General features: G+C 40.4%; 1 protein-coding gene across 3 annotated transcripts in view; it reads left to right on the top strand.

Annotated features, from left to right (window-relative positions):
* The first annotated feature begins 2542 nt into the window (after window positions 1-2542).
* The window catches only part of KLF3 (KLF transcription factor 3), a 33203-nt gene continuing 13343 nt past the window's right edge, over window positions 2543-22402 (top strand). Inside the window, exons 1-3 of one of the 3 annotated variants that reach the window (XM_075127973.1) lie at window positions 2543-2705; window positions 7954-8007; window positions 16559-16649. In XM_075127973.1, the coding sequence (XP_074984074.1) occupies window positions 16593-16649 (57 nt within the window). In that variant the 5' untranslated portion in view covers window positions 2543-2705; window positions 7954-8007; window positions 16559-16592. Of the gene's footprint in view, window positions 2706-2731; window positions 3109-7953; window positions 8008-16558; window positions 16650-22402 lie in introns of those variants that run through there. The other 2 variants (XM_048848591.2, XM_048848592.2) reach the window with 2 other exon arrangements.

Raw genomic sequence — 22402 nt, 5'->3', positions numbered from 1 at the left:
GTCTATATTCGCAAAAAGAACAGGAGTACTTGTGGCACCTTAGGGACGAATAAATTTCCCCATGTTAAGTATCCTCATACCTTCTTGTCAACTGTCTGAAATTGGCCATCTTGATTATCACTACAAAAGTTTTTTTTCTCCTGCTGATAATAGCTCATCTTAATTAATTAACCTCTTAGAGTTGGTATGGCAACTTCCATCTTTTCATGTTCTCTGTTTGTATATATATATATCTTCTTACTATATGTTCCATTCTATGCATCTGATGAAGTGGGCTGCAGCCTACAAAAGCTTATGCTCAAATAAATTTGTTAGTCTCTAAGGTGCAACAAGTACTCCTGTTCTATTTTGCTGAATAAATTAAGGTAGAATTGGGACATAATTAGTAGTATTACTTTTCTCTTACCTTATACTTGAGCATGTAGGAGCATTGCAGCAGCTCCTCTTCATTACACTGAGATGCACTGTGACCATTTGGTGTGTACTGACACAATAAGTGTGTGTTTATTTTTTATATATTTTATACAACATAAAATTCCACATTTTAAGAGTTGCATGATAATATTTCAACAATACTGCATAGTGACATGATGTATCATAATCACTCAGCAGGAGAGATTTCAATTTATTGTTGTGTCAGTGTAATATTCTTCAGGGTTTCAGACTGGTGCCTAGTTCAGTTTTTAAAATATCATATTTGCCTAGAGAATGTGCTAAGATGAGCCAAAGAATACATTAAAATATCCTTGAACTTAAAAAGCATAGATTGTAATGTGTCTGTAAACAAAGCAAACAGTAGATTGCTTAAACAACTAGGCTTTTTTGCCTTTAGGTCTTTGTGTTGCTTTTATAATATTATTATAAAAAATCAAAGGGAATGGAATACATTACAATCAACCTTCTGAAAAACAGATGCCTAAAGTCCTTATTTAGGTACTGAAATACATGGTCTGATTTTCAAAAGTACTGAGTACCCAGCAACTCTCATTGACTTACAAAATAAGGCCCCGATCTTGCAATAAGAAAACTACACATAGAACCACTGTATTCACAGAATGCTCCAATGCTCATCTGTCCACACAGCTCTTTCTGCAGCATCAGAGCCTTTGTAAAGGCAGGATTTGTCTCTTGCCTGGTCTTATTTTTAGGTATTATAGGTGTCTCAGGGGAATGCATGATTTCACACACCATACTGAAAGAGTTACAATTCCTAGCCATAATGTGTCAACTCAATGGCAGAATCATAATCTAAACCATGAAGCTGGGAACTTTAGTCCAATATTTTCGAAAAGGGGCTCCTAAAGTTAGGCTCTAAAATCCATATTTGGGCATCTAAACAAGTGACCTGATTTTCAAAAGTCCTGAGCACTCAGCAGATTCCACTGAGACTTCTGTCCTAAGTAAATGCAGATAAATTTAAGACATGGGGCAAATACCACTTTCACGCTGTGGTTGCGTGTGTGAGAGAGCAAAATTTGTCCCATTATTTATGTTACTCTAAAATTTGAATATCCTTGGACCTTCAACTTGTATATCACTTTTGGATTGTACTGTATTTGATTGTAATCTCCTTGGGGCAAGGACAGTATCCTCTTCTATCGTCTGAACTGTGCTGAGCCCACCAGTGTTACTAAGGGCCAGATTCTGACACCCTTATTAAGGCTGGGTAGCATGTGAGGCCACACATTGTTCCACTGACCTTAATGGGACTGTTTGTGGCGTAAGAGTTTCAGAACTTGGCCCTAAATAAATAACAATAACAGTCTTGTTGTTAAAGGAGGGTACTAGAAGTCAGGAGATGTGAGTTTTATTTCTTACACTGTTTCCCACTTAAGGGTCAGAGTATATGCTGACAGCAGTCTAAATCCAGAGTCACTCCTTTGACTTTAAGATTTACATTGGTGTGCCCAAGAGCATAATTCAGGACTTCTTGTGTTGCCTTGACCTGGTCACTTTGACCAAACCCATTAAGTACCTAAAGTTAGACACTTATAAGAAGTTGGCTCAGTTGTTGAGCACATAACACTGGTGTATCAGAGAGCAGAACTCAGCCCCAATGGTATTTGAAGGAACTGTTTTGTTTCCCCTTTTTATTTAATAGCAATGAGTCTACACTTCGTGTCTGTTTCATGCATGCGATGCCCCTGTCCTCTAACTCGGAGCCACAGAGGAACAGTCCTAAAAACAGCCCCACACAGGGCCTGTGGCTGCACCCACGTTACATGGAATATGAGTCCCCAAGCCAATGGCAGCTAAGGGAAGGGTCCGCCCCCAGGCAGCAGCACAAGCAGCCCGGCCAGAGGAGCCCTGCCCGCCCTGCCCCACGCCGGCTGCAGCTCCGCCACCCGTGCCCCAGCCGAGCGGTCCCGTGCCCCGCCGCAGCGCCAGGCGCCTTGCAAAGGGCGGCAGAGTCGGGGTCCGTGGGCGGCTGGGTGCCGGTCCCTTTGCCCAGCCCGTGTTTGTGAAGCCAGCTCCGCGGCAGCCCGCCCCTGAGCGCCTCCCTTCCTGCTGCCCTGGGGGCGCTGCGCCGCGCGGTTGTTTGGCTGCTGCCGCAGCTTTGCTGCTCGGGCGGCCAGGGGGTGTAGTTGGCGCCGGGTGCCAGGCGCACGCCTCTGCCTGACACGCAGCGAGGGAGAGGCGGAGGAGCAGCTGGAAGGGCCGGTCGGGCGGCGGCTCCGCGGTGGTGCTGGGGATAATTAGTGTCTGTGAGTCTGTCTGCCTCCGGGGGGCAGGGCGGGGGAGGCAGTGCGTGCCTGGCTGGGTGTGTGCGAGCCGGTGACTCGTCCCGGCCCCTCCAGCGCAGCCTCCACCCAGCGGGCTGGGAGCCGCCCTGGCCGCGCTCCCCTCCCTGACCCTCCCCTTACCCCGCCGGCCAAGGGAGCCTGGCAGAGCGAGCGGCGCCGGCGTCATGTGACAGCGGAGACTAGTGCCAGGAGCCCGGGCGAGCCGAGCGAGCGAGCGCCCTCCCCTCGCCCAGAGACGCACGGCCACCGCGGAGCGCACAGCCTCAGCCGCAGGGAGCCGGGAGGCGGGCCGGGTGCTTTGCTCTGTTTCACAGCCCCCATCGCAGGGCTTCGGGCGGCGGCGGAGGCCCCCTGCTTGCTGAGGGTGAGCGCGGGGAGCGGAGTGGGGTTATTCCTCGCGTCTGACTGCAACGTGCCAAAGTTTCCAGCTGCTGGAAGAAGTCCGGGGGGGGGATTCAGCGTTGGGGTGACCTGGGGGCATGCAAAGCTGCGAGCCCGCTGAGGCTCCGGAGGGAGCGGGCTGCTCTGGGGGCCAGGGCTGCGCCCGCGGACTGTCCCGGCGGCCTGATGCGCCCTAACTTCTGCGAAAGTTGTTCGGGGGAGAACGTATGTTTCTATCTCCAACTCCTGTGGTGCTTTATTATGCGTTTCTGCACAGGGCGGAAGGAGGGGTTACCAACTCCGATGATACTTTGTCTCTTTCTGGGAAGAGGGGACAGAAGGTCACGTGTGTGTGTGCAGGGGGGCGAGTAGGGTTGTTTTCTGCAGATGTTTCCATCCCCAGCTTCTGTGATTGCTGCAAAGCTTGCAAGAGAGGGTGGGACAAAATAGAGGGGTCTGCTCTGGTGTGTGTGCTTTCCTCTGTCTTACTGGCTTTTACAGAGATTGGGTAAGAAAAATCACACACCTGGTGTGGCCTTGGCTCGGCTCTCTGGTGCTGATCCCAAGGCGTGTATGTTTGCTCCATTGTCTCAATAGGAAAGGGAGTCCCTTTCTTTCCGGCTCTTGACTGGGGCAATATGAGAAGTTCTCTTGGGCTCCTACTACTCAGTAGCAGTTGTTTCACCCGCAGAGCATCTTTTGGCAGATGGGGGACTGCAGTACAATAGACAAGTCTACAATTTAAAATGTCAGCAGAGCTTGCTAATGCTATTAAAGTACGAAATTGAGTTGGACAGTGTAATGGGTTCATTCACTTCTGTTGGATTATAAACGTTTGTCTTCTGTTGGGAGTAAAAACAGTGAAGAGGTTTGGGGTTTTTTGTTTGGGTTTTTTAAATAGTACGCTATCACTAGTACATTATGGTTAGGGTCACAGCACTGTGGAATAGTTTAATGGCCAAATTTAACCCTGGTATAACTCGACTGATTGTGGTGGAGTTACACCAGGGATAAAATTAGTCCTCAAATGTTTTTTAAAAAAAATTAACATATCTAGTCTTATTTAACACTTTTCTAGGAAAGAGTTAAAATCTCTAATATTTATGATAGCTCTGACACTTAAAATATAAAGTAACTTTTATAGGGAATTGGGATTGACATCCATAATTGACTCCCTGCCTATATGAATGTTGTTTTTACTACACTTAAATGGGAATAGGAATATTTATCTTCAATCTTTGTCAGATGTAAGATTTCAAACAGAAGTGTTATAGCGGGTGGGAGAGTGAAGAGGAGGGGAAGGCAAGGGGATGGACTAGAGAAAGAAGTTCTTTAAGACCCCATGTTGAAATCCTACAAAAGTAGCACAAAATCAGTACTGTAATAACCAGTTTAGAATTGTTCAAGTTGTCATTCTTTTTAACTAAGAAATTCTTTGATGAAATCAATTTCTTTATCCATCCTGATTCAGTTTTACTGTACCTGCATTGTTTGCTTGTGCTCTGCCTCTATATAGTGGCCCTTTGAAAACTCAGGAAGTGTCACAATTCACAGGGCTCATCTTTGAATGAGGGACTTTGTGGTTTTGGTTTTATTGAAATTTATGTCCATAAATGTTCTTTAATCTGTATTGAAAACAAAGAATACAGTTGCTGCTCACGCATGTATTTTTTCCATAGAATAGTTTTAAGATGTGCTCTCTTGGTTGTTGTATAAGGAACTTCTTTTATGAGAGGAACCACATCTGGATTTGATAATCCTGTCTGACCCTGGGGACACTTACTTCAAACTAACTTTATCCCTTGTGCTTTAAAATGTATGATTTAGTTTGATAGCACTAATATTTTCAAATACAAGAGTCTGCAGCAGAGTTTAGTTGAGTGGCATACTTTCCTTTTATCCAAGCAGGTAAATATGTTTTACCTACAGTGGTTAATGTATAATAGTAGGTAAAGCCTGGAGTTGGGAGGTGGGTGGAGAAAGAAGATATAAAATGGTCCTTTCCTTTTATGAGGAAACTGAAATGTTGTCAGGATATAACAGTTATGAGAGTGCCCTTCAATATTAAGAAAATACACTACACCTACACAACAGTTATAGTATCAGTCAAAACCACAAGTGAGACAAGGTGGGTGAGAACCATATTACCCACCTTGCCTCTCTAATATCCTGGGACCAACATGACTACAGCACTACAAAACAAAAGTGTTCAGGTAAGTAAAGTTGTAAAAGTGAATTAAGTCAGTTGAAAGTGCTCAGATACTACAGTGATGAGGGGCTAAGCAAGTACCTAGATATTTTCTTCATACTTAACATTTGGAAAAGTAAGTATAAAAAGTAAGAAACTGGTAATATAACTATAGAATGTACAACCATACACTGTTGTGTAGATTCTTCTGTAACTAGTTGTAATCTCATGTACTTCTGAAACTGCAGTTACTAAAATGAAATGTACAGTGGTTGCTGTCATTACTAGGATGCTAATCCACATAACTTGCAGTAACACATTCCCATGTCTGATAATATCTGGTACAGCAGCTGTCCGACCCACCGTGCGGAACTAGTTCAAAGCATGTTGTAAAAGGAAGAATAGTGAAGTAGTTGTTTTGAATGAAACCAAGTATAAACTTATTCTGATACATTTCATGTAGATGAGGTATGCTTTCTCACCTGCATAGCTCATTCTCAGTATGTTTTCTTCTTTAAACAGCTTGATGGTTTTAGTGTGATGTGTATTAGTGATTTGTCAAAAATAAAAAAAAAATTGTGGTTAACTGGTTCTACAGTTAAAATCTCATTCTATAAGTGTAACCAAAGCCAAAGTACAGAAAAGTGAAAATTAGTGTGGTTTGTTATTAGTATGTGTTTTAGTAGAGTGAGTCTTTAATAACTCTTGAAATTTAAGTTCTGTCATCAGTGCACTAAGAAGAGCTCTGTGTACACTTGAAAGCTTGTCTATCTCACCAACAGAAGTTGGTCCAATAAAAGATAGTACCTCACACATTTTGTCTCTCTAATATCCTGGGACCAACAGATACAGCAACACTGCATGCATTAAATTATGTCAGTCTTCAGCTGTCAAACCATCCTGAATTTTTGCAGTGGGAAAATAGCTAATTTTTAAAATAGGCTGTACTTCAAAAATTAATTCTTGTAACGACTCGATCACTCAGTTTTTCTCTTTGAAGAAGATAATTTTAGGCTAAGAGTTAGCTGTATGGTGTTATATAAAATTCAGCCTGTAGTTAAATATTAGCAGTTTAGAGGCAAAAAGAAATCCAAGGGAAGGCTGAGGTTAATTATCATGACCTGTGGTGTCTAAAATCACATGTCTTCCTCCGTTAAGTGTAGATATTTGCTTGTTTGTAGGGCAGGTCTCCTGTATAAAGACAGTGTTTATATTCACACCCAATGAACAAACACCTCCACCCACTGTTGTTGTTTAAAAAACTCCAGCTGCTCATGAATATAGGGTCAGAGAGGGCCGTCTAAATGTTTCTCTGTGATTTCTCTCCAGCACAGCCAGCAGAGCTGTTTCCTGTTCTTTGTTTCAAGGCTGGGGTTTGCGTCATACATTCCAAGTGGCATATGTGTGCTCTTTCCTGTTGCAGGCTGTTTTTTTAGTAGACCAGTAGCCCGGTCCAGGCCCCTTGTCACTGCCCTGCAACTCCCAGTCCCCACCCAGTGAGTTATCATGTCTCTACACACTCGTGATTGCTTAAGATGCCTGTGTTATGTCAGCATGAGAAGTCTGAGTTAACCTTTTAACACACACCCTCTACTCCAGTATATTTACATGGGTGAATAATGAGTTTCATTCCCTTTTCTAAAAACCTATGTTTGACTCTCAAAAAATTGAGTCTGATTTCTCCTCTCACCTGTGCCAATGTAAGTCTGGAATAATTCCATTAAACTCAATGGAGTTGCAGTGGTATAATACCACTGCAAGTGAGAAGAGAATCCAGCCCTATATATTAATTTCTGTGAAAACCTATTGGCTTCTTTCCATATCTGTTCTGAAGATACCACCGTGATCATTTTCTGTTCCAGTTTTGATCAAGATTAGAATTGTACCATTTTCCTGAAGGGAGGAAATATCGTACTATTACCTGAATTCAAGGATCCATACTCTTCCAGATTTAATGCAGGAAAATGAGACACTAACAACTTTCTTTGGATTAAATGGGTATGGCAGTCCTATATTTTGCTAAACTCTGAGCACTTTTTGAAGGAGTAAAGTACATGGTTTTTTTTCTACTTTGATATCAGATTTTTTTTTCTTTTGTCTGCTGTGGACCGACAGAGAGAAACATCAAGAGGAAATTCAAAAAGAGGACATAAGAAATCTTTCTGTTACTCTCCATCTGACTGTAGAAGAACTAAGGACCTGAGCCAAAGCTCATTGAAATTGATAGAAAGATTCCCATTGACTTCAAAGGGCTTTGGATCAGGCCCTAAATGAATGAGAAATTACATGAAAATAGGAGATGGACTGTCTTTCTCTCTCACTTATGTTTGAAAAAATACACGTTTTCTTGCACGCACACAGAAATGTTTCCATCTTTAAATATGTCCTTTTTATTTAATTTGTTTTTCAAATTTTTCTTCTGCTGCTGCTGGCTTTTAGATGTTAAACTTTAAAAGGGGGGAAGTTTATATTGAACACACTTGCAATATTTTTTTCAAAAAGCATAATAGGCCTTAGAGACACTTGCAGTGAACACGGATAACTAAATTTTAACTATATCTAAATTATAAGTAGCAACACGCTGAAATGCACATATACTATATATGGATACTTACATTATTTTGCTTTTTGTCTCTTCAGAAATACAAATTGTAAGAAAAGTATTTCAGGTGAACACATAAGCTAATAATTTTGGTAAGTTGTATTTTTAATTTTATTTCCTCTATTTCAGGGATTTTTACTTTTGTTCTTTTACTGCTATTAGAAAATTATGTACAGTATGTTGTCATTGCACAGTGAATAAATATTGTAATTTAGCTGCTACAGGATTTGAGCCTCTGTCATATTTCATCTTTTCTCCCTGGATCAGCAAAAGGTGTTGAACTAGTAGTTTAGTACTGGGAACCAGTGTGTAAGTATAGTAAATTTTGCTAGTCACAACTTTCTGTAGTCAAGTTTCTATAAAATCTGAAACTGAGCTTCATATTACAACAAAATTCTGCATTTTGTAGAACAAGTTTTTTAAATTAACTGACATAGCTAGCAGGAGGTCCTTTCAAAAATAAAACTCTTCTATGCAGCCAGTATTGAAGCTTTGTGTTTTCATTCCAAGGCTAGTTGCTTCCAATCCACAACGTGAAGTTTGGCAGAGCTAGTTTAGGAACAGATTTAACCCTTCACTTTTAACGTTTTATCTAATGCCAAGGTTTCCTTTTAGGGATTTAATAGCCATTGTTGATCTGTCCCAAGGGAAACTAGTATAAGTGTGTGTTAGCTAAATAGAAAGATAAAGCTCTAACAGATTTAAAATACTAAAGTAAGCCATCACGGAAAGAGATGGGGGGGGGGGTGGAGAGGTTGCTAACAAACTTTGGTACACGAAAGACTGACAAAACCTCCACACTTAGAGTCCAAGTTTATTTAGGTTTCAGAGTAGCAGCCGTGTTAGTCTGTATTCGCAAAAAGAAAAGGAGTACTTGTGGCACCTTAGAGATTAACACATGCGTCCGATGAAGTGAGCTGTAGCTCACGAAAGCTTATGCTCAAATAAATTTGTTAGTCTCTAAGGTGCCACAAGTACTCCTGTTCTTTTTGCAAGTTTATTTAATCATTCTTCCATTGCCACCATCCACTTTCTCTCTCTTCATTTCCCTAGATACACACACACACACGCTCATGGACATTTCTTTCCTATTTTCAAATCTTCATTGAAATTAAGAGTATAAACTATTATTTGTTAATGTACTTTTCATCACTTAATAGTTAGAGATTTTTAGCTCTGCCCCATGTGGTCAAAGGTGTAAAAATCTGTCTGGAATATGTTTGAGAAAGTAACAGAGCAGACTTGTACCTTAATATTAGAGGATGATATTTTGTATCCTGATGTTGACTTTATTTTTTTTTTTAGACACTCAGCCTGATTTTCAGGTCCTGATTTCTATGCATGTAAAATAAGCTTTGAGGTCTGTCACGCTCTTTCTGTCTCTCTCTTTCCCAGCCAGTCTTCCCGAATAGAACAAAGGCTACTTTTAGTCTTCCTTTCAAATTCTCTTTAAAATTAACTTTTTATTTTTATTTTTTAAAAAAGGTTCAGTTTGGAAGGGAAAGATTGTCATACCATTCTGCATACTTCACTTGTTTTCAGAGGCCTGATCTGTTCTCTTTACTAAACTATTTCTCCTTGTAAGCAGTAGCTTGAGACAGGAAACCAGACAGCAGTCTGCCCTGATAAGGGAGAGTATTGTATGCAGTATTGTCTAAGGTGGTGGCTAAAGATCTTTTCTGCATCTTTCTTCTTTAGGGCCAATAGATATAAAATAGGAATTGCATAAGGTTGTATGGATGCAAAGTTTGTTTTCCTCAGTGGAAACTTCAAACTCAAAAAACAAATACCTTTTATGAATACCCTTAGAAACTGTTTTCTAAGATTTTTTTTTAATATGGGGAAAATGTGTTTTTCACCCATACTGCTGTGGAGTGTGCATAACAGCATAGCTGTATATTTCAGTGAAATACGGACTAGTCTGCTACATGTGGAGTGACCAGATGTCCCAATTTTATAGGGACAGTCCTGATTTTTGGGTCTTTTTCTTAAATCGGCTCCTATTACCCTCCACCTCCTGTCCCGATTTTTCACACTTGCTGTCTGGTCACCCTAGCTACATAGCTTCTGACAAATTAATATGTTAAAGTAGTTCTAGATCAAACAAAGTGATTTCTAATAATGAGAAGGTTGTGTTGTGCATTTTCTGTATCTCAGTACTGTACTAGCATGTTTCAGGAGTTATTCCAATTCCCATTAGAAATCCACTGGGTTTTTTATTTTTTTTTAAAAAAACGCTACCCATTAGCAGAAATTCTCTTGTTGCACAGCCAATTCCTTATAACTTTCCCCAGCATGGCTCTTTGTGGGCCAAACTCCTTTAATCCTTTCCCCAGCAGTGCTGTCTCTGGATCTCAGTCTCCACTTAAAAGTTTGGTTGACATAGCTACATAAGTCAGGGATGTGAAAAAACCACACCCATGACCGACATAGGTATGCTGACTTAAACCCCATTGTAGACACAGCTGTGTTGATGGAAGAATGCTTCCATTGATGTAGCCACCATCGTTGGGGGTGGGGATGATGTTCCCACACTGGCTGAAAAACCCCTTCCATCCGTGTAGGCTGTATCTATGCTACGGGTTTACACAGGCATAGCTATGGACATGTAGCTACGCCAGTATAGCCTCTGTAGTGCAGACACACCCTGGATTTTCACTCTTCTCACTCTTATTCTCTCTGACTGAGTCTAATGGCTAATCTAAATTTGAGATTTTCTGTGGCTGGTGCTATTTTGGAGCTTGATGAGGGAAAGCATTTAAAGCACATGCTTACTTCCCATGGATGTCCGAGTACGTTCTTGTGTATTTTGCTGATCCAAGGCCTTGAGGAGCAACTACTACTACTATGAGTACAAAGAAATCTTGGTGCCAGCTGTGGAGGGGATTTCCTTTACCCCTTCCAAGAAATCCTGTAAGTTCAACAGAGGAGAACCAGTTTCTGCTATCTTTTAAGGCTCCATTGAAGATTATTTCTCATTCGGTCTCAGAAAGCTTCCCTGGCCTTTGGATATCATCAGTATAGTTCTTTCAATATTATCACTTCTCCTTAATATTGGAGGGGAAGTTTAGCGTGAGATTCATGAAAGAAGAGAGAGTTTCAGATCATGAGAATTGGTTCTAAAGAGCCATGACTGCAAAACCGTGGGCACTTGATTCAAGTTGCCTTGTAGATACATTACTGCAAAAGCTGCAGTGGTGGGCACTAATGCAGTGTTGATTTCGTGGCAATCATTAAGTTACTTTGTAATTATACCAATAATACTTAGCAGTTTCTAAACAATTATTGATCCTCACACAGCAATAGGATGGCATCTACTGTTGCCCCCTGACACAAAAACTGAAAAAACAAGCTTTGTGCGGGGTACTGTGCAGAGGATGGGAGGGGCAGAATCTGTTCTCACCACCCCTAGCCATTGTGCGGATCAGATCATTGATCACCACTATTCCAGATATTTAACTAGAACATGGGCCAAAGCCCTTGTGCATCTCTCTTGGGGGTTTGTAACTGCTGGATCTGTGTGGCTAAGACCAGCCCCCAACCCAAAACCACCTCCCCTCACAGAAAGCTATATGGTGCTTGTGGACCAGTGTGTGGGTATGCAGAGCCCCTCTGTGTTTTGTGGCTGCCCTCCACCTCCACTTGTGTTCAAGTGGTATAATGCTGTGGCTGCTATGCCCATGGGCGAATCTCATCCAGAGTAAATCCTTATTGCAAATCCTTATTGCTGGAACACATGTTAAGTACTCTTATTCGCATTAAACCATACATGTCAAGAAGTTAAAACGGAGAAGTCTCTGATGTTGACAAGAAAATTAACTATTTTGATCATAAAAATTTCTTTCAGAAGAGATGGAGCACTGAATATTGGATAGGATTTAAACATAGTGTTTTCCTTTAGCAAAGGGCAGGGGGTTGTCTTTTTCTTACCTGCTGTCTTTTCGCTTGGCTTTAGCTGTGAAATTGTTGAGGGACTTTGCTTGGACTTTATCTTTGCACCTGTCCTTATTTACATACAAAAATGAATTGCTTGGCTTGTCTTTTAGAAATACAGGGTGTGAGCAGAATCTTATCAAAAGCCATGTCCTGTTTGGACAAGTTGGACTGCCTTGGCAAAGATCCATAGGGTGGAGTGAATGGGAGGAGGCAGGAAAGTAAAACTGGGTGGCTTGTTAGCAAAGAGAGAGAGAGAGGGTGGAATGTTTGCCTACTGCATTGCAGTTAATTATTTAGTTTCAGATTGCATACAGCATAAATTCTTTTACCCACATAAAAGCACTTCAATGCAAAATAGCTCATCTAATTTGAGAAAGATAAAGACTACTCTTCTGATTTTTATTTATTTATTTATTTTTAATATGGTTTGTGTGAATTTTATGCTTTCTCCTTGCTTTGCTGTCTGGAGGGTGCCGCAGGTACTTGAGAGGATACTTTAGTTTTCTATAAATTATTCTTATTTACTAAACAAGCTGTGGGCTGTGAAACAAGTATGTTATGAAATCAGTGTGTAGGCAGATCCCTACTATTCTTCACACCTTATGTTTGAAACAAATAAGGCAGTCTCCCACTGCTTCTCAAACATTTAATAGCAGGGGAGTATAGTGAGATCTCATATACCTACATATGTATGATTTTTACAAGTATACTACAAAAACTTTACTATAAAATATTATCATAAATAACAAAATCCAATTTTTTTGTTTACTTGAAATAAATTCAGGCTTCGCAACCAGTGTGTCTTTCTTCCATTCAAGCATTGTTCTTTTAAATACAAAGACCATTGTTCCATGCGTTTATTTTCACCCTTAGAGTTTATCCCAGAATGACAATTTCATAAGTGTCAGACCTTCAGCTGGAGTAAACTGATTCCAGTGGAGCTACACCATATTACACCAGCTGAAAATACAGACATATAACGCAGCCTTGCAGGACCAAAAGATCATGCATAATGTATTGCCCTCTGTCCAAAATCAGCCTCTCTTACTATTTAGGTAGAAATAGTACAGTAAAAGAACAGTATAACACATTAAAGGGACACTCAACTTATATACTATGATACAGCAATAAAAGTAAAAATTTTAACTACTACTTTAGATGACTATGAAAGACAAAGAATTTTTTACTTTTACTCTCTGCAAGACACTTTCTATTGTCACTTTCATTGTAACCTTTGTACAGTCAGTTAGCCCCTAATTCTGCAAATACATGTATGTAACTTTTACATATGTAAATTTAGGCGTATGCTAAGTGTTTACAGGATATGGGTCTTAGTCACTTTCTGTGATTTTCTGTGTGGGTCTCTCATATAGCAGCAGTAGAGAAAAAAACAAACCTTAAAAATAGAAAAATGTGATTTTCAAAACTACAAAAAATGGCAGAGGGAACAGGTTGGGGGGCAAGGGAAGGTGTATTTATCTGAGACTACTAAGCTTTTTTTCCCCTTCAAGTGACTAGATTACAAGTTGATGGTGTCACTTCACCAAAACACATTTAAATTAAAAAATGGAAACCTGAAAGTCAATATTTACTAATTCTCTTACATATAAAGACTGGAATGCAGTGTAGGCTTCGGTTGTTTTTGCATTGTGGGATATCCTTTATCCATTCATGTATTGTTAAATGCATATATCTGTGTCTTTGGGAAGTCATGTATAGACAATGTTTCTTCACATGAAAGTGACTAGGAAAATGTAAATTGTCAGAAAATTATATGAAATGCTTAAAATCAGAAAAATATCTAATTTAAGTAATTCCCTGAAGTTGCAGGAAACATTGCATAATTGTTTTTTCAACTTTCTCACAGGCATTATTGACAAATGTACATAGACACATCCAAATTATAAAATTTCCTATCTTTCAAAGCTATTACTTCTAATTTAGACACAATTGGCAGTTTCTTTGAACTACTGTATCTGTTTCTCTTTTTCTCAACTTGGTTTAATCAGGCCCTTCCCATTTATCAGGATGATTATATTCATGTTTATTTTCAGTGATGCTTTAGTTTGTTCTTTAGAAATCAAGCTTTGTTCATTTCAAGTACTTAGAAAGTATACTGTTGTAGTATTTTCCATAAATTGCTAAGCTTTGCCCTTGATTTATAAAATAAATCCCTGGTAGGCTTGAAACAATTCATTCTCTTTCTTTCTCTCACGTATCTCAGATTGTTTTCTCCAATGCGTACACGCTGACTATTGCATGATTGCTCATTAATGTAGAACTGTTGGAATTGGTCTAATTTGGGGCATATATATTCTTGTGTCCCATTTAAACTGTTTGATTCATAAGAAAAAAATTCCAGACACAATTAAACCTTTTAATATATTAGTAAGCTTATACCCAGTGGAATTGTCTTGATGGAGGAGAGTAGCATTTTATTTGTTACAGATTTCTAGTGCCACCTACTGGATGCAGTTGAATTTGTTTAGTACTTAACATCAGTCTTTATATATACGGTGCAGAGACAAGGTGAGTGAGGTAATATCTTTTATTGGACCACCTTCTGTTGGTGAGAGGGACACTTTTGAGCTTACACAGAGCTCTTGAAGAGCTTGAAAGCTTGTCTCTCTCACCAACAGAAGTTGGTCCAATAAAAGATATTACCTCACCCACCTTGCCTCTCTTTTTTTTTTATTGTGGGACCAATACAGCTACAACACTGCATATACTATTATCACTACAAAAGGGTTGTTTTTTTTGTTTATTTGTTTGTTTCTCTCCTGCTGGTAATAGCTCAGCTTACTTGATCACTCTTGTTACAGTGTGTATGGTAACACCCATTGTTTCATGTTCTCTGTGTATATAAAATCGCCCCACTGTATTTTCCACTGCATGTATCCGATGAAGTGAGCTGTAGCTCACTAAAGCTTATGCTCAGATAAATTTGTTAGTTTCTAAGGTGCCACAAGTACTCCTTTTCTTTTTGCGGATACAGACTAACACGGCTGCTACTCTGAAAACTGCATATACTGTACAGGACATACAACTTCACCATCCCAGACCAATTGTATCCCATACTCTCCTTGTTAACTGGAATACTCTGTCAGTCCTCCAGGCTGTACTCTGGAAGTTGCTCTGCCTTCTCATATAGGATATGTGCATTCTCAAAAATGATATTAAATGTTTTTTATAAAAACTTGTCAACTGGAACTTTTTAATATCTTTGAGTATTAACTTCCTTCACGTGTCTAAAATATTTGGCTTTACCGTGTATCCTCTCTAGTATTTCTCTGTCTTGCTCCAAAGGCTCCTGGTCCTCCCTGAAATCTTCCCATCCTTCCTCCACAATTGTCATCCTTGGTAAATGTGTAAATATGGTTATTACCTGCGATAGTTAAGTTACTATAAATGAGATAGACTTGAAAATAGGCTTGAACAAGCTAACAAAGTAGATGGCTCCCTTTTTAAAGCAATCTGGGATACACAGAACACAATCTAAATTCTGAAATCTTGTTTTTAATAAGGAAACTTTTGGAAATGTACAGTTGTTTCAAAATAGTGGTTGAGTTGTCATAGTTCCTTTTGGTGAAATAGTCGAATTATCAGTTGTGATGTCTGATTGGGAGTCTGTCTATTGTACCTCTCCAAATTAGCTTTGTTTTTAATTTCTTCCTTGTGTGGAAGTAGGTGTCAAAGCACCAGAGTGTTACCAATATTGTCATCAGGCTTACTGACTGGAGACTAGCAAGTATTGGGCTGCCATCCTTCCTGAATCCGATTCAGATCCGTTCGTGTTCACTGTCTCTTCGGCTAAACAAAAAATTAATCTAGGTTTGCCAGGTGTCCGGTTTTTGACTGGAACGCCCCAGTTGAAAAGGGACCCTGGCGGCTCCAGTTGGCACTGCCGACCGGGCTGTTAAAAGTCCAGTTGGCAGTGCAACAGGGGCCCATGGCTAAGGTAGGCTCCCTGCCTGCCCTAGCTCGGCGTGGCTCCAAGAAGTGGTCACCAGGTTCCTGCAGCCCTTAGACACATGGGTGGCCATGGAGGTTTCACGCACTGCCCCTGCCCTGTGGGGCGGCTCCGCAGCTCCAATTGGCTGGGAACCGCGACTAATGGGAGCTGCTGGGGAAGTCTCTGTGGGTGTAAGGGCAGTGCACAGAGCCTCCCTGGCCACCCATGTGACTAGGGGCTGTAGGGACCCGGTGGCTGCTTCCCGGGAGCTGTGGTAAGCATCACTGGGACCCCATACCCCCCCTGCACCCCAACCCCCTGCTCCAGCCTAGAGTCCCCTCCCAGAGCCCACACCACCTTCAACACCTGAACCCCCCTGCCCCATCCTCGAGCCCCCTCATCTCTAGCCCCACCCCAGAGCCTGCACCCCCAGCCGTAGTCCTGCACCCCCAGCCGTAGTCCTCAGCCCAACCCCTGTTTGATACTTTTTGATCGATCATCCACTGGACTATGTCTAAATATATTCTGATCACAGGGTTTTACTGAAATTACAAAGTAACTTTTATATGCTACCACAAAACAGTTTTATTGTAATAGAATATTTGAAAACATAAAGCTTATCTCTAGATTTGGAAGAACTAAATCAAATACATCTAATCTTATGGACTAATGAGTTAAAAAAAATTTCAGAAACTTGATTCTAGCCATTCCTACAATTTAACTTGGTGGGTTTTTTTCCCCTCCCTGTAACGCAGGACTACACAGACATCAGAAGATTTCACTGAAAAGATGTTAATGTTTGACCCAGTCCCTATCAAGCAAGAAGCCATGGAACCTATTTCAGTGGTAAGTCTTCAAACATGTTATCACCCTGATTGCCATGTAGGGATTGCTTCTGCTGCCAATGAAATCAGTAGCAAAACTCCTGTGAACTTCACAGAGCCATGGCCTCCTCGGAGAACTGCTGTGAAATGGAATACCTGAGTAACAGCAATAGCTAAATTTGCACATTAGTAGCATTATTTTCTCTTTCTGGAGACAGTGCCATTAGTGTTGCTTACATTGGTCAGGATGCCAATGCCATGTTTACTTTTCATGGCGATATTTGAGACTTATCATGAGAGCTATGCAGAGGGAGGGAGGGGAAAAGAATAAACACCTTGCAGGGACATCTGGGCCCTAGGCAAGGAACTAAGGTTCGGCTAGGCTGTTTTGGGTGAGTCTGGTGCCATAGGCCTCTGCTTCCGTGTACTTGGAAAATAGTTGCAAAGGGAAAAATTTGGACTGTGTATTTTATGTGAAAGCTGGTAATGAGAAGCTTATAAAATTAGATCATCTCTGTTTTGGCTGTTGCTGTTCCTGCCAACAGTGGTTATACAAGACTTAAGGGTCAGTTTGAGGCCCTAGAAACAAAGTTGTCATGGATATTGTTGTTTGTAATATTTGGTAGAAAGCCTTTGAAAAGCAGCTTTCAGCGAAAAGTTTGCTGCCTTTACCAATTAAAAAATGTAAAAGGGACACTATCAATTTAAATCCAATTTTAAATACATTTATTTATGTTGGTTCCTAAAATACCTTTAGATTATTTAAACTACTTGAATTTTAGAAACACAATTTACTTTTTTGCTGTGTTGTTTACATTGCAGTCTTCTGAGCAGAGGCAGGGAAATGCCTGTTCGAACAGTGAGGAATAGGGAGTTAGTCAACAGACAAATACTATGGGCTGGTCTACACTACACAGTTAGGTCAAGGAAGCTTATGTTTCCCTAATTATGTCCATGTCAACACTACAGCCTTCCTCCCGCCGATGCAAGTACCCTACTACACCAACATAATAACTTCACCTCCACAAGAGATGTAAGGCTTATGTTGGTGTCATTAGGGCAACGCAGTGTCTATGTAGACACTGCGTTCCTGCCAGGCAGATAGAGCCCATCTGCCACCCGCTTCTGGGTTGGGGTGGAGAATGGACCCCACTCCTGGCTGGGAGCCAGGGGGAGAAGCCCTGGTGGCCTGAGCCTGAAATTGACATGGCTGCCTGGCTCCCGGTGTGGGGATGGTGGTGGGGGAAGAGGGGAGACTGGGTTCTCAGCTCCCCAAACTGCCTTTCTTAGGTTGGTGGAAGCACTCCTGGTGAGGGCGCGTACCACTGACCCAATGAGGGTGGTGTGGACATGCACCACCACAGTGGCTGTAAGTCAATCTAATAGGTCCACATACATTTCTAGTGTAGACATACCCTTTGAGTGTTTCTTTAGTTAAGTAATCCAGCCCAAGAGTGGGATGTTGCTCTTCCATGTGCCATTTGAAGATAAATTGTACTTTCCCTGTGCTGGGACTTCAAACTGTCCTGCAGATTACTTTCTGCCACCATTCTGGCCACCCATCATAGAGCTATTTTATTAAATATGCATGTTGTCCTTTTACTTACTGCATTAAATGAGTGTAGCTAGGAAAAGGAAATAATGTTGGGCCTGATTGTAGGTTCTCTCATAAGAAGGTACAAAGGAGGAATGAAAATTCAGTGAAGTTCCCCTCTCAGAGATTCCTCAGTTCCTCCTCAGGAGAGTAGAAATTTTTGAGTCTACCTCTATGGGCAAACTGGCAATTTAGTCCCCCAAACCCTTGAGAGCCTGGTCTTCCCAGCTGTCCCTGGTAGTGCAGCTCCCGTGGAGCTAGGCCATCAGGAACTACTTAGGCCTGGCCTACACTTAAAATATAGGTCAACATAGCTGCAGTGCTTGGGGATGTTAAAAATCCATATCCCTGAGTACCATCACTATGCTAACCTAGCCTCCAGAGTCGACATAGCTAGGTTGATGGAATAATGCAACAATTGCTCAGTGACGGAAAAACCCTTTCCATCTCTGTAGTCTGCATCTACACTGCAGGGTTACAGCAGCATAGCTACAGTTCCATAACTATGCTGAAGTGTAGACATGGCCTTAACAGACAGCTGGCTTGTAGCCCCCTTTAAAGAGCGTGGGGATCTCAATGTGAAGAGAGCATGGCAAGAAAAGTAGCATAGTGGCTAAGGGACTGTCTATCCTCCAGCTGTGTTGCTGTAGCATAGATGCTTCCTACATCAACAGAAGAGGGTTTTCCATCTATGTAGTTCATCCACCTCTCCAAGAGACAGTAGCTAGATTGATGGAAGAATTCTTTCATTGACCTAGCTATATCTACAACAGGGGTTAGGTCAAGTTTAACTACTGCACTCAGGGCCTAGCCCTGTAGCTAGGTTGATCTAATTTTTAAGTGTAGACCAGGCCTAAGCAAGCTAACTTTCTTAACCATCTCCCATGGGATTGGTAGCGGAAGAGCTATTGTCCATATTCTCAGAGGAGATGAGCATTCCATTAACTTCACTGGGAGCCAATAGTGCTCAGAGCCTTTAAAATCAGGCCTTATATGTGTTGTATCTGCTGCTTTGATAGCATTGTAAGAAATCAAACAAAATGAAACTATTAAAAATCATCAGTTATTTTAATAGCAAAACCAGATTAAAATATGTCAGAATGCACCATGTATTGTATATGCAAAATTATGTCAAAAACACCGCTAGCTTATGACATTATGACAAGTTTGGGGTGGGGGAAGGAAACAAATTACAAAGTTTTAACACCAAAGCTTGTTTCAAGGTATGTGGTTTAAAGAATTAGCTACACTTCTCAGATGGTTAAAGCACGCACCCAAAGTATTTTGTCATCCTACTATTGGCCCATACGCTCAGTGGCATTGAATTATTGTGCACATTTTATTATATGAAGAAAACATTTAAATGATGGTATATAATAGATCTAGTTACAGTGTTATCTCAGTTCCACCTAAAATAAAGTGAATATTTGTTACAAGCATTTGTTAAATGCTTGGGCAAAGACAGTGACAATTTACTTGCCAAGTTGCTTTTTTTTCTGCGGTGCCTACTTTCTTCTGGAATTGAAGTGAACAACCTTTGTGTCCCAAAGCAGTCTCCAAAACTATTTGGTTTGCAACTTTTTAAGATAAAGTGCCCTAGCTGCATGATACCTTGAGGTATTTTGTAATTAGTGCACTTGTAAATAAATCTCATCTTGTAAGCATGAATAATAAAAATGTTTTGGGGGAAATTATATAGTATTTCAGGTTAAATCCTGGTCACCCTTCTCATGTGACTTCAACTGGACAACTAAGCCTGTCAAGTAGTCGAGTTGTTTCACCACAAACTTTTTTTATGAAATGTAGCAATTAATATTTAATCTTCTGTGGTGATATAGTATCCTGTAGTATTTCAGCAATCTACAATTGACTCTAAATTTGAGTTAATTATATTCTGAGGTATTTTGCGTTATTCTCTTACTTGTAAAATGTTCCTTGCATATTGGCAGGAGATCCTCTATTTTTAGCATTACAAAACAGAAAACATTTTTATATTGTCACTGTAAAGTTAAGGGGTGTGTGTTTGATGGGTATGCAGTATTGTTGTAGCCGTGTCAGTCCAAGGACATTAGAGAGACAAGGTGGGTGAGGTAATATATTTTGTTGGACCAACTTCTGTTGGTGAAAGAGACAGGATTTCAGCCACACAGAGCTCTTCTTCAGGTCTAAGAAAGGTACTCCTAGTATCACAGCTAAATGCAAGGTGGAACGCATTTTTTAGCATAAATAGTTAGCAGATAGTGTAAGGGACCAATCAGGGTATAGTGGCCCATTACCACCCCTGCAGTCACAGGACAATGGTGGGATTCTTTAACAACCCTCAGTTCAGTACAGATCTTAACCCCATGCTTAACTCTGAGCATGTGAGTAGTGCTATTGGCTTCAGTGGAAGGCTCACCACGTTATTAAGTTGTTTGCTGATTTGGAGCCATCTTTAGGTACATCTTTCACACAAACCATCACTGTTAACTGAGTTCCTACGTAGAAGAACGGGATCTACCAGTAGGAAAAGATCTCTTATGGGAGACCTTTCTTCACCCCCTGAAACTGCAGGCTTCAGGGACACTGGCTGCTGTGACTGGAGGTTCTGGAAGGCCAGGTAGTCACTCCTAGTGGGGAGCAAGATCACAGACCACTTCTCTTGATTACTGTTGGGAGTTCTTGTAGTAAGAGATTCTTCTTTACTGCTCAGATATGCTATTTGAGTCTGTTTGATTAACAGAATACTCTTACTTTACATTGATCTGTAATGTCATAGCCTGCCCTTTTGTTTCAGTTTTTTATGTGCTTAATATAATGTAGAAAATGGTCAACTACGTTTTGGATGATTTTTATATGTATAATCTGAACTGAGAAGTTTGTTAAACTTTTTTCTGTTTTCTTTATACCTGCATTGACTTCTAAGGTTTTCTATACCTAGCATTTCTTCTTTTACTTTTTAAGATTACAAAACTAAGTAGGAAAAAATTCTGTAAGGAAAAACATTGTCTCCTACTTTTTTTTATCACTAACGTTTTCTGCAGTTCAAATAGGAACATGGCAAGTAAAATCTCAGAGTGAAGGAAAGCTTAGAAAAATGAGACAACCTCTCCAGTCTGGCACAAAAGAATAGCTGACTTAAGTCAAATCTGTGCCAGTTTAGTTACAACAATGAAAACCTTTCATTCAAAGCAATTCAAGAGCAGGTTTGAATCCCCAACAAATCAAGTGTTTTAAAAATATAATTGTCATCATGATAATTTTTGAAGTCTTTATTACTTTGAATTTAAGCTCTAACTTTTCCAAACTAATACTAAGAAGTTCCCCAAACAGCTCAGAATCACTGCAGTATTTTTCTGCACTACTGTTTTAATAGATTGGCATTTTTCCAATGTGTTTCATTTGACCTGGAGTCTTGAAAGAAAGAAAAATGTTTTAATGAACTAGGTTATAGCCCAAAGGTGTTTCATTCTTCTGCAGATTCCTACTTGACTGAAAAAATTCTCTCCTCTAAACTAAGATTTGAATTGGATAGTCTTTCTTCATTTTGCCTTTCCAGTACTCTGTTACAATCCTCCTAGGCCTTCTCAATACAGCATGGTTTTAAAAACAGAAAGACTTGTTAGGCCCCAGTTCTGCAGAAACTTTTGCAGACTGTGACACAATGGGCCTACTCTTGTGTATGAAGGCAGTCACATACACAAATGTCTGTAGGTTCAAGACCTTATATTGGCTGAATATAAGATTACTTTACTTGAATGAAAAATATTCTAGGAATTCTACTATTGTTCACTGATGTTGGAACGCAGTTCAAAAAATTAATGTACACATAGTGATGTTGTGATAATTCTTCCAGGGTTCCACTGATGTCTAGCTGTACCACTAAATGTTTCTACAGCATAGTGAAGTCAAGTGGACTTTGTACTGTAGGCCAATAACATAAGTTTTAACACAAGCACTTAATACAGCTTACATATTAAGTGTTTGAATTTCTATCTACATCCACGCCTTAATCAGATTCAGCAGATGCTAAATACTGTTAAATATTAAACTCCATCAGTAGTCTGTGGCCTTGATCACTCAGAATTCTAATAAATATAATTATTTCCTTATCTAACAGTGCTCTGTGAGTTCTGTATATATCTTGCTCTGAGATGCACACATGCTAAAATAGTTAAGATTTAAAACATTAATTCCTGTGA

The sequence above is a fragment of the Caretta caretta genome, chromosome 4 (genome assembly GCF_965140235.1).
Source record: "Caretta caretta isolate rCarCar2 chromosome 4, rCarCar1.hap1, whole genome shotgun sequence".
NCBI classification, from domain to species: domain Eukaryota; kingdom Metazoa; phylum Chordata; order Testudines; family Cheloniidae; genus Caretta; species Caretta caretta.
This window is presented reverse-complemented; position numbering and strand designations above follow the sequence as displayed.